Source organism: Alligator sinensis, unplaced genomic scaffold (genome assembly GCF_000455745.1).
Source record: "Alligator sinensis unplaced genomic scaffold, ASM45574v1 scaffold575_1, whole genome shotgun sequence".
Taxonomy (NCBI): Eukaryota; Metazoa; Chordata; order Crocodylia; family Alligatoridae; genus Alligator; species Alligator sinensis.
In genome coordinates this window covers 1799335-1820021 of record NW_005842051.1, presented here as the reverse complement: position 1 = coordinate 1820021, position 20687 = coordinate 1799335, and the positions used below count along the sequence as shown (strand labels likewise).

Here is a 20687-nt window from a genome sequence, read left to right as displayed (position 1 = left end):
ACAGATGCAGTTTGCAGATGCCTGGTCCATGCACAAGTCTGCCCCACCTGGAAGCTGCACCTGCACCGGTGTCACTTTTCCCAGCCCCCTGCTCCCTGGGTGCATCTTCCAGCTGGTGGGGACCTGAGCTGGGGCAGAGCAGCTTCCAGCTGTGCCCACTTTGCTGTGGGAGTTGGGGGGTGGGGGAGAGGGGGAGGGAGGAGAAGCAGCAACAAAGATGCAGTTTGCAGATGTCTAGCTCCAGTGCAAGTCCCCATCAGTGGGAAGCTGCATGCACGCTGCAGCCAGGAAGGGCCAGGGGCTGGGAGAAGTAGCAGCAGCATAAGACATGGTCCCAGCTGCATGTCCCAAGCATGGGTGTGGGGAAAGCTCTCTGCTGCTGACACTCCATGGAAGTCACTCAGCCCATGGTCAGACCACAGCCAGGTTGTTCCATCCTGCAGCTTGTTAATAAGTTGCTGGCCCCTGTAGTAAAGTACCCTCAAACTCTAGTACAGAGAAGAGGCAAAACATTTCTACAAAGAACGGGGATAGGACTTAGGTTGTAAATTCTCTGTAAACTTTGTAAAGCACAAACTTTGTTCTGTGCTTGTGCAGTCCCATGCAAAGTGGGTTCTTGTTGTGTGACTGGCATTTCCAGGTGTATCTATGCTAGAAATAATAAAGGAAACAGGCTGCACTATAATCTTTGCTCATAAGCCATTACAACAATTACAATTCAAGAAGAATAATCTGTCATTTGCTGCTATTCAAATATTTTGATTTCTCCTCAATCGTTAGTGATAGCTTTACCTTTTAGTGATCAGAGATAAAAAAAAGTATATACAAGGGAGAACCCATGCATAATGAATCTTTATCCTGGAAGATCCTGGACCAGGTTCTAACTCTTCAAAAATCACAGCAAACTCAAAAGCCTTGACCCCAGCTAGATAATTTGAGACCATCAAGTTTTATAAACAAGTCACTACAAATCTAGCACCTGAATGTCAGGGATGGTCTAAAATACTAGAGTATTGCAATCTTTCCAAAATAACATCTTTGCATGGTTGGTTTCCCATACCTGATCAACAAGCTCTTCTTCTTGATCAATAGCCATTTTTTGAGGTGGCCCATACAAGAAAAACACACTGACAACTGCCTTAGCAATTTCAGCTGCTGAGATGTCAGCCAGTGGAAGAACCACAAGCCATTTTGTGAACAAGTCTGTTATGATTATGACATACACATGGCTTCTGCTGGTGGCATCAAAAGGTCCCATTAGGTCTATAGTAACTGCTGTCCATGGCTCCTCTGCTTTGATAGGGTGCAATATGGGTGATGTAACAGCTGTGTTCTTTGCCACCTGGCAAAGCTGACAAGCATACACCTGGGAAGAAAAACAATATAGAGAGAGGTTAATAAAAAGTGACAGACACAGAGTTAATATGATCAATAGAATAAAAATAGAAATATCTATTATTTTAATGAGGCCCTGGAGATAACCATGTCAGTCATGCACCATCAAATTACATTCATTCACACTTCTCCAACCTAGTATTATTTAATTTCTGAACCAGATCTTTAGCTAAAGAAAGAAAACACATTTTGCATATTGGGGGTAGATGAAGCAGTTTACAGCTCAACCTTTAACTTCCTGATCCTGAGAGAGGGTCCCCTCACTCCCACCTTTACTAAGGTGCTTAGGTACTGCCAGGTGGATGGACCCATCTACTTCTGGCTCCATCCTTTCAGAACTACAAATGAAAGAAACCAAGAACTTGTCTGTTGTAATTTGGTCACCAAAGAGACCAAAAAGAAAGTTTGTGCTGAACAGGAGGACCAGTCAAATGAAACAAAGAGCTAAATAAATTAATGTAACATAAATTATTTAAGTGGACTCAGAAAAATCTTAAAAATTACTGGCAAAGTCTGGAAGGGGACCTGAGATGGCCTCGGGGAGACTTCCACAAAGACTAGTGAGATGGTCCCAAGGAAGTTTCTGCAAAAAAAATGTTGAATTTCTGCGAATTGCCCTAAAATTCTGACAGGTGACCCTGAACAAGTTAGGAATAGCAGGTAAATTGGAAAGAGGGGTTCTGGGGAGATTATAAAATGGTGAAGTCCTTAACTGCGGACAGAGTGAGGGTTATCTATGTCCCACCACAGGAACATTGCAGTTCGATGATATAAATTAAAAAAGAGAGTTCTCCATCTGCTAATGCCACTGAAGGAATTAACCTGTGGAGACCACCAGAGGACAGGAGCTGGTATGACATGTCTTGGTGTGGAACTAACTTGCATTGTATCTTAAGCTTATTCTTCATCTTTAGTCCTACTTTGGCAGCACAGAAGTGAGGTACATGGAAAAGATGATGTTAGCTTTATGCTGTTTGCGGTAACATGGTACAGACCAAGATTAAGTCTATATTAAAAGCAGAGACTTTTTTTTTAAAACACCTAATCTGTAAGATGCATCACATTCTTCAGGAACTGAAAGTCCTAACAGTAACAAATATTTGGCTACACTGAACATTCGGGTGTAGCTGTACAAATGCAAATCTCGTCTCAGGACCAGATTTTATCTGGTGCTTATGTGAATGGGGGGCAAGGACTTTTTCCAGCCATCTGACCTGTATCAGAGGGATACCTAAAACCAAAGAGAGACAAGGATTGGTGGACACAGCTTCAGTCCTTACCCATGCTCTAATGACCTGTATGTAGTAGGCTATACCCCATAAAAGGACATAGCAGGAACCTTGCATATGTGAGCATCAGGAGGCATTTTGGGTTGCTAAGGCTGGAGGAGCACCAGGGAGCATTCAAACATAGTATAGCTCCTTATCATTTATTAGAAAGATCCCAGCACTCATTCGGGGTCGGACTTGATGATCTGTTCAGGTCCCTACCGACCCTAGAAACTATGAAACTAACTATGAACTATGAATGGTCTGAGATTTATTGAACTACAGTTAACAAAAGGAGAAACAGCAATTAATGCACATTTATGAGAAAGCCACTGATGCTAGGATCTAGATTGGAGTTGGCAAAATACTGCCCATGGGCTCAATCTGGCCCACCAACAGATTTTATCCAGCCCAAGGCAGGTCCCTTGGGCCTGCCTGACCCAGATGCAGGGGGCAACCCAGGCCGTGGCATGTGCAACTGGTCCCGACATTCCTGGGCATGCAGTGGGGCTGGAGCAGTACAGCAGCTGGACTTTGCTTCTTGGCAGCCCCAGCGGTGGTGGCTCCTGGCTGCTACTGCAAGAGTTACCACCACTGTCAAACTCAACCCTACTGCCCAAGCACCCTGACTTTTCTGCCCCACACCCACTGCCAGGGGTGTTGAATGGAGAAGGTAGGTTAGGTCTCCATGGAGACTGGCTCAGGATCCTCTTGGGCAGGGTGCACTTGACTGGGCAGGTGGGATGGGGCCGTGGGTGGGCAGGGAGCGGCTCTCAGGAGTGGGACAGGCAGACAGGGCCTGGATCATGGGGCAGCGATAGTGTGGGGCTGTGATCTGCTCCCTGCATGCCCCTGCCCTGCACTGTCACAGCCCCACAATCCCAGCCCAGGCTCTGCCCACCCATCCCGCTCCCCACCTGCCCACAGCCCCATTCTATCTGCCCAGCATCATGTGCCCTGCTCATGTGGGTCCCAGGCCAGTCTCCATGGAACCCCAAGATCGGCAGGTGGTGACTGCGTGGGGCCAGGCCCTAGGGAAGAGCCACTTAGGGAGCTTTGAGCTGTTGCAGGCTTCAGGGGGAAAGGGGTGCTGTCCCAGCCCAGTGCAGTGTGGCGGGTGATGACCTGGCCCATGACAGCTCACCAAAACTCCGAAAGTGTCTCTCTAGCCCAAATAATTCCCCACCCCTGATCTAGGTCTACATGGGACAAGGCAGCTCTGTGCATACTACCTCGTAAACCAGAAGCAGTGTAGCCATGTGGTCTTCTGAAGGGTGGTTCTTGCACGCGCATACACGACAGCACCGTAACATGGCTACAGTGCTTGCTAATCAGGGGTGGTATATCCTTAAAGTTTGTACCTCCCGACTTGTTACTATATGACTGCAATGGTGTTAACTTAAAAAGTCTAGAGCCATATATTCACTTTGCTGAATAAGGGTTTTATAGCTACAAAGAGCTCAGCCAAAATCATGAGGATCTAGCCCAGTGACTAAGTTTTTCCCTAGTATCAATGTTTAATTTGTTTCTAGCTTTCTAACAAAATTCCCTGCTCCCCTATCAGCCCCTTAGTGATACGGGCTGGAATTATCAGAAGTCCCTCGGTGACTTAAGAACAGGAGTCTCACCAAAAACATATGGAGCTTAGGTAGATTTGTCAGAAGTACCCAGGAACATAAGTCTCATTAAATGACAAGAGATTTTACGTACTTAAGTCTCTTAGGTATGTCGACACAACAGTGGTAGCATGACATTGCCAAGATGCTACTGAACAGACTCTGCCTACCACTTCAGCTTGCATGCTCTAAATCTTGAAATATGCTGGTGGAGACATTCTAGAATTTTCCTCTATGGCCACTCTTGAAAGTCTCTGAAGTGGCTGAGAGCCACCATCTGGAATAACCATATTGGCATATTTCTGGGTTTGGAATATGTGACCAGGAGAGGGTGGACAAGGGCATATTTATTACACCCCAGCTGGGATATGCTGCTGCCACTACTGTGTGGACATGTCATTTGGGGGAAGAAAGGGGAGAATTATAATACACTTTATTTTAAGCAAAATATCTTTTCAGATACTTGGGCAATTCATGTAAGAGAAAAAAAAATATCTTGTAAAAGAATCCTACAAAGTAATCAGACGTATTGCAAACAAATTTAGCACAGAGACTGGATGAAAAAAACAAAACAAAACTCTATAGCTATGACTCATACCCACTGTTTGACATCATTTGTTACAGAAGTCCAGTAGTAACTAGATTCCACTAAGGTCAGAGTCCTTGATATACCATGATGAGTGCCTGCAGTATTTGCATGACATTTTTCTAGCACTTTCTTCTTCTCCTCATCTGAAAAAATTACCAAGCGCATTTGTTTTCTGTCTTTTCCTACATAGAATAACTTATTTTCTGGAAGAAAACAAAACAAAAACATTATGTTAATACTAAGAATTCTCTGGCTGTTTTGTCAATTGAATTATTTGGCATGCTTAGTTATAGGTTTTAATCAAACTGATTTTACCCATCCTTTTCAGTTGTGTACAGGTCTGTATTAAATATTTTACAAAGGAATATCTGGTCTCTCCCAGCACAAAAGAAACCACATTCCCTCATATACACTCTCTGAAGTACAATCTGTTGTTATTTTAGATGAAGCACATTGCTTGTCTGCTACAACTACTTCACCAACTGGTTTGTAACACCACTTCCTCTCTACCCTTCCCTTCTCAGAGTACTATTTCCAGAGGTAGGATAGGAAGAGCAGGCATAAGCACAAGAACAGAGCTGTGTAATAGAACAGGGAGGAACTCTGAGATCAAGGAAATGCAGCACGTGGCAAAGCTATCTCTGGATTTTACTCTACTCTCATATATACTCTTCATGTGATACACTAAATGTTCCTTGTCTAGAACTGAAGATCAGGATTCATCTTTTAGGTTCCTATGACTCATGGCCCCTAACTACTGCAGGTTTCACCAGGAAATAAAGTAGACTTGAATTGTTTCTTTAAATATAACTTAACCAGGTGAAAAAAGAGGCCAAATTGGATCGTGCCAACTATTTCTACACACCAACAAAGATAGACATGAGAGCATGCAATTATAAAGCAAGTACAAGGAAATCTGGTGGCAAGCACAGCCTTACTGTATTCTGACAGCAAAAAAAAAAACAAAACGCATTTGCCAAAATGGTAAGAGTATTTTTTTTTTACCTTTGAAAACAAATTTTTTGGCTGCTCTTCTTATTCCACTTCTTTCACTCGATAGTGTTGTTGGATGATACTCTCCTGTTCGTTTGTAATGTGAAATCTGTTTCAGATGGAGACCACCATTCTTCCCACTACGGACCATTTTTTATCTAAGTAAAACAGATAAATACTTTCAAATTTATTTGCTGTGACTTTCTCTCCAAGGAGACTAGATCCCTCCCAACCCCAGTATTCCCTTCTGCGTGAACATCAAGAGATAAAGTCAAACCATAAGAGCCTCAGTTAAGCTCCCTCTCTTGGACATGCACAAGGCTGTTGCATTTCAGTTTTACCTACTGGAGCCACGGGGCTTTTTTTCTTTGATCTTTCCCGAGTGTGAGTGAAGACTAGACATTTTATCTGGCACTGGGTTTCTAGACATACTCCCCAGTGCAGATTCTAATTCTAACACCCCGCATTGAGAGTTGTAACACCCACTCCCCAGTCCAACTGCTTAGACTATGAGATTAGTGTGAATCTCCCAGATTGCCCAGTTGATTTCTCAGAGTTCCAACTCTGAAGGCCCTCTTTTTACAGTTTACCTCTTCATGAACATGGTCCAAGTCCCCTCTCTGAAACACTGCTCTCTGGTTGTTTCTTGTGCCCTAGCTTCGTTTGTCCAGTTGGACCACCCAATCTCTGTGGTTTATAAAGAAGCTGGAGTTTTAAAGAAGTTGGAGAATCCAGGTTTTAGCTAAGATGCAGTTTGCTCTGCTCAGGCCAATTTTTATTTAGATGCTGCCTCATCACAGATGTGCCTTCACACCATCCCCCTGTCCCTCAACAAGAGGAATACAAAATAAAGATACAGGAAATTAAAAAAAAAAATTAAAACAGTATTCACAAGGTATATATGTTTCCCAAATTATCAGGACATGAAAAGTCACCTATCCTAACTAATATACTTAAGGATACCCTCCAGATTAAGTTTACACTTTCTAACTAAAATCTTTTTTTCTCAGCAATTTTATCACCTATAAATTTCTGGCCGTTTCTGACCACTTTGCTCCATTGTACTGGTCACTACATTCCACTATTTTTTTACCTAATCTGCACAAAATCTATCACATCATTTTGTTGATTCCTTTACCCATGCATAATGTTGTTTTGTAAATTTTATTTTTAAAATTCCATACAATGGGGCTTCCAACACATCACTTGTAGATAAACTGAAGCCACCGAGAGAGATTTCTATTTGATTTTTAAAGACCTGGATGGCTCAAATACAAGGGTTTTGCTGTCTGTTCTAAGCATTTATACAGACAGCCTCCTTCTTGAAGGAGGAGGGAAAAATAGACAAACAGGCAAAAGTAACTCCTCAAACAGACTGCCATGAAAGCTTGTTTTGCTCACTAATCTGCTAGGCAAACGGGATTCTGAAATCCCAAGTCAGACTGCGCTTCAGGCAACAATTACTTTCCGACACGGGCTGATTTTCCTCTGTTCATGAAAACTGAAATGCCATTAGTAAAATGCATCATTTGTGCAAGAAAAAAACAAAAGCATAAGGCTGATCCAGTAGCAATAAATAAGTCCTCAAAATACCACAGTTTGATCCTACTCCCACTATTTCATTTGGAACAAAATGAAGCCCTGACATTGGTGTGCCACATATATCATTCCTTACTACAGGTAGGTCATTAGTTTTGATACATAAGCAATTTTCCCCTTTTACCTTTGTACTGAGTCACAAGACTAGACTTCATGACCATACATAATATGACAGATAGTCTTAATGTTTATACCATCACAGATGATTAAGAAAAACTGACACCAGCCGGTTATTTTGGAAGGGGTAGACTGTACCTTGCATTTTTCACTATGAGACTGCTGCCATTTCAACATTAAAACATTATGCCAGTGAATTTTGTTTTTCAGTTTGCCGACTCTTTAGGTGAGGATGTAAATACATCCTCACCTAAAGTTCAGGTGAGGATGTAAATACATAAATATATTGAGCAATTGATACTGCATGTTTGCTGTCAACTTGATTCCATTAATATCAATAATGTGTACCAAGGCTACATGTTGCTGTGGCATCCCACTTTCCTTAAACAAAAGCATCTGTTGTAACGTTTGGAAAAGTGATGTAGAAGACTGTATGATAAAAATGTGTTTTAATTCAGAAAGAGGTCTCAATCCAGAAGACACTTGAGTATGTGCTTAAATGTTTTGTTAGTTTCAGACCTAGAAGGAAAAGCCAAATAAGGTTTACTTCGTAACCATCTGGATTGTTCTTCATCCCTTTCCAATTCTTCCCTCCTTGCCATTTCCTCTTGTTCACAGCAAATTGGGGCATTCTCTGTTTTTATTATAAGCCACGTTATTACAGAAGACCATGCAGTTACTTGTCCTTCATGGTCATCTGAATACCGAATGCTAAGATAACACTTTACTTGATGGCTATGAAGTTCAGTACCTCTGAAGCAGATTGTTTTGCAGAAATGGAAAGAGTAAGGACAAGAGACTGAAATCCCCATATAACCAGAACTCTATCTGCACTAGTTTCTTCTATGGAACAATGGCACCTGCTGATTTTTTATGTTGTTTCTCTTGTCAGTGCTCATCAGCCCTGAGCACCTGCACAGTCTCATTCTCAACTGCACACCCCATCTCAGGCCACATTCTGCCACCATTACTCAGCTTTCTCTGCCATTCTCCATCACCCAGCCTACAGGACCTCAGAGTCATTTAACATCACAGAGGCTCCATGTATTTCGTTATAAAACAGGCAAAACTGTATGTCCTTCCTCCTAGGATAATGGCAAGTGATGCAAGGCAGTCAGAGATCACTATTGTATGGCTACACTGCTGGGATTCACAGGAGCTTGTCACTCTCTGTGCCATCCTTGAGCGCTCTGTGGGCTCAAGGATGGCACGTTCCATGCAGATACTTGGAGTCCCAGTTCCAGAATGGGTCTCCCTTGTGTAAGATGCTGCCGCCCTGAGGGCATCATCCTACCAATGTCATCTTAGGTAGAAACAGAATTTGCATGTATGCCGCCATAAAGATTCGTATGGTGGCACAACTGGGAAGCAAATAGCCCTACCCTTTGTTGCACCATACCAGTGTCTCTGACAAAAGGTGGTAATAAATTGTGTGGCTTTACTGTAGCAGACATCTGTTTGCTCTGCTGTGGGAAAGTACAGGCAGCCCCAAGCTGCTCACCCACCCCAGCTGTCCTGGGCAGGTGCTCCAGGGTCTTGAGGGGTCTGATCCTGGGCACCTCAGGTAGGACTGGGCACTTCAATTCCCCATAGCACTTGTCTGGCTTTCCCCACTTTCAGAGAAAGACAGTGTCCTGGGGCACCTCTCTGTAGGTGGGGGACTCCCGACATCCTGGCAAAGGCAGTGTTTTCCCCCTATTGAAGAGGCACCTTGGGGAGGGGAGGGAATCTCCTTGAAGAGTAAAATTCAGTAGCCCCCTCTCAGAGACGTGTCCCAAGACTCCCTTGGAGTATGCATTTGTATATGTGGGAATGCCAGGCATATGCTCCAGGGGCTTGACCTGTCCCATCCTACCCCAGGGTGCCCAGGAGCAGCCACCTGGGGCAGCAGGGCCGTGCCTTGGCACGTGACAGTGGAGGAGGCGGCAGCCCTGGGGCACAGAGACATGTTACCTGTTGTCCTACCTAGGGCCCCACCTAATGCAGCACAAAGGTAGACAGATGCCTCCCGCTTAAAGCGTTTCAGCTGTGGCAGGGCTGGGCGGGGCTTGGCACATCTGTCTGCCCCCTGCCCCGGCCCTGCCTGAAGGACTCCGGCTCCCGGCATGCACCGCCCCATAGCCGGGGTCACTCTGACACTGGCGCGAGGGTGGGTGGAGTGTGTGCAGGGACCCCCGCCCTCACGGGCGGCGCAATGTACGCCGGGAGCTGTAGTCCCTGCCCCCTCCGGCTCCGAAGTCCAGCACATGCGCACAACCACCCCGGCGCGATTCATTTTATTTCTTCCCCCACCCTTCTCTCCCGCCCCACCCCACTCCTGCATCGTAAAGGAGCCGGGCGTCGCGCCTCGAGGTCCCGGGCTGTAGCGCGGGGCCGCCAGGACCCCAGTCACGCACCTGGCCCAGCGGAGGTATCGCGATACTTTGTCTCGCGCAGCGGAGACTTGTGTGTAATTTTTTCTTTCTTTTATTTTTGCCCCCAGTGTCCTGAAGCTCCGCGCCTGCGACTTATGTGGCGCTGCCGGAAGTGACGGAAAGGGGGCGGGGCCGCCCGGCCTGGTTCGGAGTGGGGCCGCGAGGAGGGGGCGGGGCCAAAGCGTGGGGCGGGTGCGGGAAGCGGCGGCGGCTACTACTTCTCAATGGGACCTAGCGCTGGCGACATGGGCAGGTGAGGTGGGTCCGCACGCGCCTCCTCCCCCCACGGGGTTGGGCTCGTCCCTTCGCGCCGCCTGGCCCGGCGGGGCACTACCATCGTGGGGGCCCAGCGGCTCTTCAGCGTGTGCAGTGGAACGTTCCCTTTCCCCTCCCACCCCCCGCGGCGCTGCGGTGGGTCCGCCCGGGAGCGCGCCGCATCCCCAGGGGGGAGCCTCCAAAGACCTGGAGCGGCTCCGTATAGACGGGGGTCCCGGCCTGGGGGTGATGCCGTCTGCGCACGTGCTCAAGGTGGGGAGGCACGTGCTGCTGACGACTGGGAATAAGTTGGGTGGGAAACTGGGATCGGTTTTATTTCGTTTTTATTTTTTTTTATTGTAATGTAGCTCTATCTTATATATAGATATATTTTACAGATATAAATTGCCCGATTATAAAATACACATAAGATTCTATATTCATTGTTCATTCACTGTGTATTTAAATGTATAATTTGACATGTTACATAAATACATATATAACCAAGCATACATTTATTTAAGGGGGGGAGGAAAAAATGACTGGGGAGCACCGGAGACTTCTGAAGAACGTAAATGCAGACAAGGAAGGAAAACGGCTGCTTAAGGGGTGTCTTGTGCATGGAGATGGAGTTAAAGCGGGGACCTGGAGATGTTTCAAGCTTTGATTCCTTTGCCAGCTATGGATTAATGCCCTCCGGGGCATGGTGGAACCGGGGAAGTGAGGCAGGGCGAGATGAGAGGGATTATGCTCCTCTTGGCTCAAGTCACTCAGCAAGGCTTAATGGGTTTTTCCAGTTAGGAAAAAAGAAATGGCATCGGTACCCAGCTCTACCTGCGGTTTTACTTGAACAGAGCAGGGTGCGAATTGCCTTCAATGGGTTTCCCTATTCGCCCCTCCAAACCTGTCCAGCCAGCATCTCAACCCCAAAAATCGACTCTAGGTGTTTCTTACAGCTGCCTGACTCTCTACTCTTGTCTCCTCTGCCTGAGCTGGCTTTTCATCCACTTATGCAAGTATCTTTATCAAAACAATATCTAGCTGTGCCCCAGCTGCCCAAGCATTTGAATTTCTGAGCAACTTGGCATTTGCTTTTGCTTCTGATGGAAGCAGCCTTGCTTATCTGTTTCTCGCAGCTTCCTTAAGTGAAGGGCAATAGCAAAACCTGCTAGTTTCAGCAATCTTTATTTCAACCCATCGCAGTACTACTGCTTACATCCATACTGGATTAATGCATACATTAACTGCTTAACACGCCACTGGTCCCAACTTGTTCCTTTTTGCCTACACTCTAACAAACACTGAGTATTTGCATGTCGGTGAAAAGCGTAAAATGCATGGCATCTTTCAGCCCCACTGTTCCCTTAAAATTAACTGAACTTGGGCTAACTGGTATACTAAATTTAAGTAATTCAACTCTTCTTTAATTGCAAAAGAAAAAAAAGCAGTTGTCAAACAGCTGTTAGTCAGTTTTTAAGCTTCTCCCTCAACTTTTGGAAACATATCGGGGTTAAAACTATAATGATAGTTGGAATCTGAAAAATGAGAGGAGCTAATCGGTTTGAGGGCTGCTAGTACCAGAGCACAAGGAGTGCAGTAAGCAGTCCCATTTTAAACAGGCATTACTGTCCTATTAGCTCTGAAAATGACTAGCAGCACCTGTCACTTTCAAGGTTTCTTATAGAGCTCCCAAATTAACTTGTAGATGCCTTGAAAATGAGGAAGCGCTTGTCATTTTTCAGTGTGTTAATAACACAGCATTGATACCATTGTGTTTGAGCCTTCTTTACATTTAATCTTGGATAAGTGCACATTTCAGGTAAGCACTTAAATAGAATACGCTATATTGGCAGGAATATGTAGTTATATAATATAGTACTTTTTCCATGCTGAACTTCTGAATCAATGATCAATATGAAATATTGTCTGTACACTCACTAACTTATCTTGTGCAGCAGTTTCTTGTGCAGTTGGCTGTCAGAACCAGAATGGATCAGGACTCCTGATCTTTAACTCCCTGCTTTCACTGTAGTGAAACTTTGATTAAAAAATTGTATATGGAAGGACAGTCTTTCCCATTCTAATGTGATTTTTAATATGAACAAAGCTCATTTGTATTGTGGAAAAGCTGAGCTCATTTGTTTTGTGGAAAAACTGATTTCTGCTTTTGGTCTTTATATCCTCTTAAAAGCAGTAGTTTCTTCTGAGAAGTTCAAACTTGTGTGCATGGCCTTCTTCCTTTTTATTGTACATGTGACACTTTTTGACAGGATTGAGTTTAGAAATACAAGTGAAGGTTATCTGCACTATGAATATGCAGCAGACATCTGCAGTGTGTGCCAGACATCAGCTTTACCCGATCATTTGCCAGCATATGTGCTACTATCTTGAAGGGAAGACAGTGATATTGACCAGGCTGCTTTTCAGACTTGAAAGCAGTTATGGCACCAGTGCACATATTCCAAGAAAATATCCTGCTTGGCAGCAGTTTACCAAAACTGCTACAGTCTGTGATGATTTAAAAAAATTATTAATTCTTTGAATATGGTCCTTTTAATCGAGAAATAATGGGAAAAATTTTGGGATACAGCCCTGAAAGCAGTATCCCAGGCATCTGTGTGTGGTTCCTGGCTTTGCAGACAACCTTTCTATCCAAAAATCCTTTCGCTACTTACGCACAAAGCACCTTTATAAAAACAAATCTGAAAATACCTTACAACTTGGTCCTGAAACTACCTTACAACCTGGTACAGATGAAAATCAAGGAAGGGATACAGTGGTGCTATTTTGGCATCTTCTCGGAAATGATACAGAAGATTAATTAAGTTAATGATTCTAGAAAGAAGACCATGTCCTACACTTTAAGGATGGCAAAAATCCCTATACTTCTTACCAGTTAGACCTAACAGATACGAAGTAAGGAATTTTTCTCTTGAACAGTTTGATCTTCTTTGGAAGTATAAGACCCTCCACCCACATTTCTTTTTCTTCCCTGAAGCATGAGGTTAATGTCTTAGAATCACAGAAAAGTAGGGGTGGAAGAGACTCTGAGGTAGGATCACCCCTATCCAAACCATCCTATACAAATCCACTGTCTAACCTATTAGCAAAGCTGTAGTCGGCCCTGACCACAAGACATGACATAGCCTAATTTTCCACAAGTAAAGGCGGCATGGGAACCATTGTGGTTAACATCCTACTATTGTGAAGGTTGTTAAAAGGCACTTGAGTGATCTGAAGAAGAGGGGCATGATCAGGAGATCTGAAGAAGAATGCAATAACCCCTGTAGTCTGTACCAATCTGACCATGAGGCAGAATTCCTTCCTGAATCCAAATGTGGTGATTGGTCTCACCCTGGATGGAGGGTTTAAGTCCCAACGCAAGCCTTGGCACACCCCAGTCAAAATCCCCAGCCTTGGCTGCAGACACTACCCAGTGCTGAGGAAGTGGGGGGCAACAGGAGAGAGGTAAAAAAATTCCTTCTCAGTCCCATGTGGCAATGGGGAAAGCCCAGAAACTTGGGAAATGCCCATAGTAGAATGTAGACATAGCTACTACTAGATCAAGGGTGGGCAGTTATTTGGCCCTGGGAGCCACATAGGGAGTTTTAATGAGCTGTTGCAAGCTGGGTCAGCACCCCTCCCTGCACCATATTTCACCAAAATTCCCTATATGGGGTGGGTGAGAAAGTGGGGAGAGGTGTTCAGAAACAGGACAGGTGATCCATAGGGGGGGGCGTGTTTCCTGGGCACTTATGGTGGAGGCAATGAAGTGGAAGGAGATGCATGATACAAATCTGCCTACGAGTGTGCTTTAGGTTTCCTTTATTTTTCCTTGAACAACTGCATCCCTGGCTACAAATGTGAAGCTAGTATAAGTAGTAAATGTAGGGCTGAAAAAATATTCATCTCTTTTCTGGTATAACCAAGGAGGCAAAATTGTGGGAGTCTTACACAGTATAATGACTAAGACGCAAGTAAGATCTTTAGACCAGTCTGTCTTGATTAGAATATGGTGACATGATACCAGATAGTTCTGTAAGGAAAACTTAATTCTTAGCATCGAAAGCATAAGACTTGGTTATAAATATTTGCATGTACATGGTATGCACTGTGGTTTTGTATCCCATGTGTACATAATAACTTCCTAAAATTGAAGTAGCACCACGGTATTAAGCCATTGAATGCACTCAACAAGTTACCAACCTAAGTTTACAAATATATAAAAGTTTACCAATACTTTGCTATAAAAATACTGTCCTTCTCTCATACACTCTTGTTATATATATTACCCCTTCCATATTACCACTGTCAGCTTCAATGTTTATTTTTATGCTTACAGATATACCTTGCTTTGTTCTCTCTCATATATAAAAAATAATATGGAATTGACCTCCTTAATCTACCTTGTATGATTGTCTTTTCCATTCCTTAAGATCCACCTCTGCAGTGGTGCCTGAGAGCGATCAGTCAGAGAGCAGTAGTTAGCTGCGTTAATCCAAAGTCAGGCAGAAGGCAGGATGTATAAGCACCCAGATCAGAGGTGCATATAGCATAAGCTTTTGTGAGCCCAAAATCAGCTCATTTGCTGTGAAAGGACATGCATGATCAAATTCTTTAATAAAAATACTTTAACATCATGCTCAAAGGAACATCAGTGTCGTAAACTCTTCACCTGCCCTTTCTTTTTAAAAAAGTTGTTCTTTGTGGCAAGGATTATATTCTCCCTTTATTTGAAAAAGCCCTACTACATTTTAATTACTCTTGAAATCTGAATAAATACAAACAATAAATATAGCTGTTGAACAAGTTTGAGGGCATCAGGTGCCCCTCTCTGCCCTCCTTTGTGTATTCAGATCACTCTCCATTTTATACACTGCTCAGTGCATGTCATTTCGTAGCAGCTGATGAAGTAAGTTTGGGCTCATGAAAGCCTATGTGTTAGGGGTAGGTGCTGTATGATCTAGGCCGTCTCTGGCCCACTGACTTATCAGAAGATGATGTCAGGATAGTGATCAGTGCTGTCACAGCCGCACTGGTGTTATCTTTCTCACCTGCCGTGTCTTTGATCCTATTTAAAGTTGGGAGCTGGTTATACTGGCAGATAGGTCTGGGCCTGTCCCTTGGAGGAATTTCTTTGTGGCGCTTTGCCTCCCCATACACCCCACCTTTACCATATGCTAGATGTTATCAGATTTCTTTTTGGGGGCCTTGACTTCTTGTCACAAGTATGGTGGTCTTTCCTATGCCGCCAGGATCCTGGTCATGCTCTTGTAATCAATTCAGTAGAAGTCCACAGCAGCTCAATCCTATTCAGTCTGCCACTCATTCAGGGTTTCTCCCCTTCTGTTAATTGACTAACAGCCTTCAAAAAGTAAATCAACTTAATCAAACAATTTCATTAGTTCTTTAACCATCTCAGAAACTGCATCATCTGAAGTCCCTTCCTTCATTCAGGGTTTATCCTCCTCTAACAATTCATTTATCAGTCCCAAATGGAAGTCAGCTCAAGTCCAAGCATTCATCTGGGGTTGATCCCCTTCTATCAATTCATTTGGCCATTACAAAATGGATAATCAATTTTAGAGATGAATTCAGGCCTGGCTGGCTCTACTGCCCCACTCACAGAAGGCTGGGGCTCCTGTGCTGCACATCACCCGTCTTATCGGGTACCTACTTCAGCCCGGGGCTTCAATCCTTCGTCAAGCAAGCCACCCCAGCATTCTGTCAGTGATCTTTGTGTCTGTTGGTGCTCCTCCAGCCACTTGTGCCTGTTGTCGTGCACCACTGCACCGCAGCTTGCTGCAGGCTGACACAGACAGGAGAGTCCTTCAGCATCTTCCCTGTTTGGACACTGCGGTCTCTCCCTAACTGCCTCTCTCTGGGGCTGGAAGTACTGCTCCAGGCTCTCTCGCTGCCAGTCTGGATGGAGCACTTGCTGTGGAAACACAGCGGGGTGCTCCTAGCTCCAGCTGTGCTCCTTCTCTTATCTGAGGTAAGTATGTGGTGATTGTGATCCCAGGACCTCCTCTGTTCCTGGCACTTCTCCTTTCACGTTATGCTATACAATCATAACAATGATCAGTTGGCCATTGGTAGCTAGGTTGAGCTTTATATTTTATTTATGAAATGTAGTTTGAAAAACTTTGGGCAAAGACTGTCTCCCTGTTTTATCTGTAGCACTTAGCACAATAAAGCCTTCAAGAAGCGTATTGTTAAAGGAGCCTTTTGCAATGTGAAGGGTACCTATAAGCATGTGCTATAGCTTTAAACAAATATTTATTTTCGCAGTTTCTTTACAGCTATCCTCAAATGAATTATCTATATTTATATTAATAGTATTTGACAAAATAGGCCATTGCCTCTGAAAGATTTGTGTCTTTGAACTGGTCTCTAAGGTGCCCCCCTGCACTGCCTTCTGCCTGACTGCAGATTAGCAAACTAGTCTCTGTGTATTGTTGTAGGATTGAAGTATTGTTGTAGCCATGATGGTCTAGGAAATGTCTGAGAGGCAGGAATTTTTTGTAATATTTTTTTATTGGAACCAAAATATAGTTGGGAGACCTGTTAAATGATCCTTTTGGACATCAGGTCTCCTGAAAAAGGGCACCTGGTGCCAAAAGCTTGTCCAACAGTTAACTTTAATTGCTTCTGAAATCTGAATAAATCTATAAAAATGCTTTTTTTTCAAGTAAATGGATGACATAATCATTGTCACAAAGAACAAACTGTTTAAAAAGAAAAGGGCTGGTGAAGGGGTTGGGAAAGAGGCATTGTTCCTCTGTTCTTTATGTTAAAACGCGTTTTTTTTAAAGAATTCTGTTCATTTAAAGGATCTTTTATATCTGTTGTGTATATTCAATGAGCAGCTGATCAATAGTCCTTGTTCTTGCCTAGATCCAGGATTATGACAAACAGAAGTCCTTATGATCATAATTGTGGTTTGGAAGAGACTAATATCACAAGCATCAGGGCTTCATTAGATCTGGCAGAATCTCAAGAAGCACTGGTGATGAAAATCTGCCCTTCAGCTGCAGAAGGAAAGAAAAAAGGAAGAAAGAAACAAAGAAAGAGCTCTTGATAAGAACTAACTTGCTGCAAGTGTGCTAAACCTTTTTTTATGATAGAAAATGTTAATACCCCAAAACTCTTAAGGACTGGGGGTATAGGGAGGGAATATAAACTTTCTGAACTAAAATGCTGTTGGGAAAAGGGCACTGGGAGTGTGGGGAAGGAGCATGGCCATTCATCATGGCATAGTTCTGGAAGGCAAAAGGCAGGATAGATTTTCACCTTATAGACTAAATCAGTGATGCATAAGCTTTTATTAGTAACAGCTTATTTCAGCATACTTCTGGAAGCCTTGAACTTGGGATCTTGGGTTCTGTTTTTACAGTAGTAACTGACTGTATCCAGTGTCATATATATGCCATCACTTGCTCACAGTGCCTCTCTGCCATCTACATTGGACAGACAGGATGATCCCTATATGTGAGAATGAATGAACCCCCAATCTGACATCAGAAGGACATGCAAGCCTGTAGCAGAACACTTCAGATTCCCAAACATTCAGTTCCTGAATACCTGTTTATAGACAACAAAACTTTCAAAACAAACAAACACAATTGCAGAGCAAGAAATCATTCATAAACTGGATTGGGTTAAGTATGGTCTAAACAAGGACTATGGAATGCTATCCCATTTACCTAGATTAGCTTTTGTGTGACCCTTTTGTTCCTATTTGTATTATATGTGCCTCTCCCAGTACTGTGCCACCTCCCTTTCCTCTTTCTCTGTGTTTTGTATTCAAATCTCTCTTTGATAGCTTGCTCTGTGCGTGTCCTTTCATAGAATTTGGTGAAGTGAGGTCAGGCTCACAAAGCTTATGGAGTCTGATTTAGTTAGTCTGTAAGATGCATCTCTACCCTGCCTTCTGCCTGACTTCAGACTAACATGGCTAACTACCTGTCTGTTGTCTTAAATCAGGGGTGTCGGACACAGCTTGCGGGCTGGATCCAACTTGTCAGTCCCAGTCCAACCTGCACACGGGCTGAGTCACTTAACTTTTGCTGTACTTCAGTCCACGTTGGCAGTGGTGCTGATGGTATATTAGGCATTACCTTTATTGATCTATACATGAGTAATGATTTAAAAAAAAAAAAAAAAAAAGGTCATTTTATTGTATGTGCTTTGAGCCCCCAGATATCACTCCTATTGGCTATAGATACCAGTTTGATAATTACTGAAGCTTCAAGGAGATATCTGTATATTCTCTTTGTAAAGTCAACTGCACATTAGGAAAGAGCATAACTCATCCCTTTTGGTTTTTTGGCTGTTGCTTTACATTATAGCAGGGCTGTCCAAGGTTAAATTGTGACCTCTGGGCTCCTGCCGATGCTCCATTCCCCTTATTGCTCTGACTGCAACAGCAACTGAAGTCTCTGGGCATCCCCTTCCTCCTCTGGCTCTTCCCTATAGCATAGCTCAGGGGGCCGAGGGCAAATCTTGGGCCACGCAGCCTTAGTGTCTACTTCATAATGTGACTGTACCTTTTGTAACTGTAAAAGGTCTGTATTTTGAGCATCCTTGTAAACAGTGAGAGCTAGTCCATTTGGGGCTGTTTATTCCAGCACTGACAATGGTTGGATTAGGATATTCTGTATTTAGTAAGAAGTTCTTACATTAGGTTTGGATAAGTACATGTTCTGGGTAAACATGTAGACTTTTTCAGACCTAAAGCAATGCATTTAAATAGAATACACTATAAGGCAGGAAAATAGTTTAAGCTGTAATATCTATTAGCTGCAATTGTTCATGTCAGGGGATCGAAGCAGGAGTAGACATTTTAAAGGTTATTTCAGCAGTTTCTTGTTTTCATATATTAGGTTGCATTTTTAGAATGTTTTGATAGCTTTTCATAAATCTACTTTGTCAAAGTTTGTCGTTGTTAAGCATGAACGTGTGGATAACAGAAGCTTGTCTTAATCCACCTTAGGAGAGGACTCATGAATTTTGCAGTATTTGACTGAAGAAGCATGTACAAAACATCAATTTTTGCAGCCTCCTATTTCCAAGCATTTCAGTTTGTTCCTATCGTGTTCTTGAAAGAGAAATCTGAAACTGCATGTACTAAATACAGCTTTTTTTTCTAGTGTTTTAAATTATTTGTGAAGTATTTGTGATGTAGCCTGCTGGGTATGAAAGTGGACTTACAGGTTTTTATCATACTTTATTTAACATGTGAAATGGGATGTAATTTAAACAGCAAAACTGCATTAGATGTTGGCAGATAGTTCGATTCTGGCCATTGTTCTGTGCAGACAATAGCTGTTGGTCATTTGTAGCATTCCTGTCTAGAGTTCCTCGTGAATATCATTTTTTTTTGTCCCTGTGTGAAATGAAGTAGCTTTCATCATGAGTCAGCTGCTGAGGACAGTAATGCAGCAATAATGTAAGTATATTTATTTCAATTGGATATATTCAATTCTCACATAAAACATTTGGCTTTTTTTGTTCCTGTGGCCCTACTTTCACCCCAAGTCTTCTGAATGGAAATTTGTAGCTTCAGTTCTTCATTTTTAATCCAGTTTTGTTTAGGACACCCTTTTTGCTCCAGTAAGAAATGGGAAGCAAGCCAATTAATTTTATATTTTGTTCAGTAGATTACCCCAGTTCTCAACAGGAGTTAAGAGTGAAACTAAATAGGTATATGTGTCAGGTTCCGTATGATGCCTTTACAGTTTTTATTTTGTGGAGTAATTAGTATAATAGCATTTATTTTTTTGAAGCATGTACAAAACATCAATTTTTGCAGCCTCCTATCAATAGAATTTTTGGAAAATTCAATGTGTCCGTAGTCATTGTTCATTGTAGATGGTTGCTCCTAGTTTATTGGAGAAAAAATGGGTGCAAGATCGTTTCCAAAGAGCTCTCAGTAATATGCAACAAACAGATCATAATGGAGGTTCTCTGGAGTGAAATAATGGAGCCTACTGCTTATTTATATGCAATCGATTAAATCCGGCAGTCTTCTCTGACTTCAGGTTTACAAGAAACGTCTAATAAATATTGTCAGTTCAGTCATGGTCCACAGGCTTTTGAAATGAGTTTATTAAGTTTGTTTTAGGCAATTTATTTACTTGTTTGTTTTATCACGTGCATCTCAACTCAGTTTCTTGACTAGTGTGTCTGCTGCAAAGAAACAAATTATAGAGAAACTAAGCCTTTTGTGAATGCAAAGTTTTGTCAGTTGTGATTACTTATGTGGTATTAAGCAGAAAGCTTCCACTTCACTGTCTATGGATGATGAAAATAAACTTCTTAGTAAGCCTGGCATTGAACACATACGTGCCAATGAGTGCTGCAGATTTTTATAGATTCATAGATGTTAGGGTCGGAAGGGACCTCAATAGATCATCAAGTCCGACCCCCTGCATAGGCA

The 20687-nt window shown here is 43.0% G+C and overlaps 2 protein-coding genes across 41 annotated transcripts in view; one reads left to right on the top strand and one right to left on the bottom strand.

Annotated features, from left to right (window-relative positions):
* The window catches only part of GIN1 (gypsy retrotransposon integrase 1), a 36081-nt gene extending 25980 nt beyond the window's left edge, over positions 1–10101 (bottom strand). For 4 of the 7 annotated variants that reach the window (XR_003093893.1, XR_003093894.1, XM_025203295.1 and 1 more), the window contains exons 1-4: positions 9974–10101; positions 5874–6019; positions 4878–5071; positions 1061–1366 (exon numbers count right to left, since the gene is read on the bottom strand). Coding sequence is in view for 5 of the 7 variants with exons in the window: in XM_025203295.1 (XP_025059080.1) it covers positions 1061–1366; positions 4878–5071; positions 5874–6012 (639 nt within the window). In the remaining 2 variants the exon portion in view is untranslated. Of the gene's footprint in view, positions 1–1060; positions 1367–4877; positions 5072–5873; positions 6020–6451; positions 6683–9973 lie in introns of all 7 variants that reach the window. The other 3 variants (XM_025203296.1, XM_025203297.1, XM_025203298.1) reach the window with 3 other exon arrangements.
* PPIP5K2 (diphosphoinositol pentakisphosphate kinase 2) overlaps positions 9877–20687 on the top strand; it is an 85573-nt gene continuing 74762 nt past the window's right edge. For 30 of the 34 annotated variants that reach the window (XR_003093886.1, XR_003093883.1, XR_003093890.1 and 27 more), the window contains exon 1: positions 10160–10244. The gene's annotated coding sequence lies outside the window, so the exon portion shown is untranslated. Of the gene's footprint in view, positions 10023–10159; positions 10250–10390; positions 10520–20687 lie in introns of those variants that run through there. The other 4 variants (XM_025203294.1, XM_025203270.1, XM_025203271.1 and 1 more) reach the window with 3 other exon arrangements.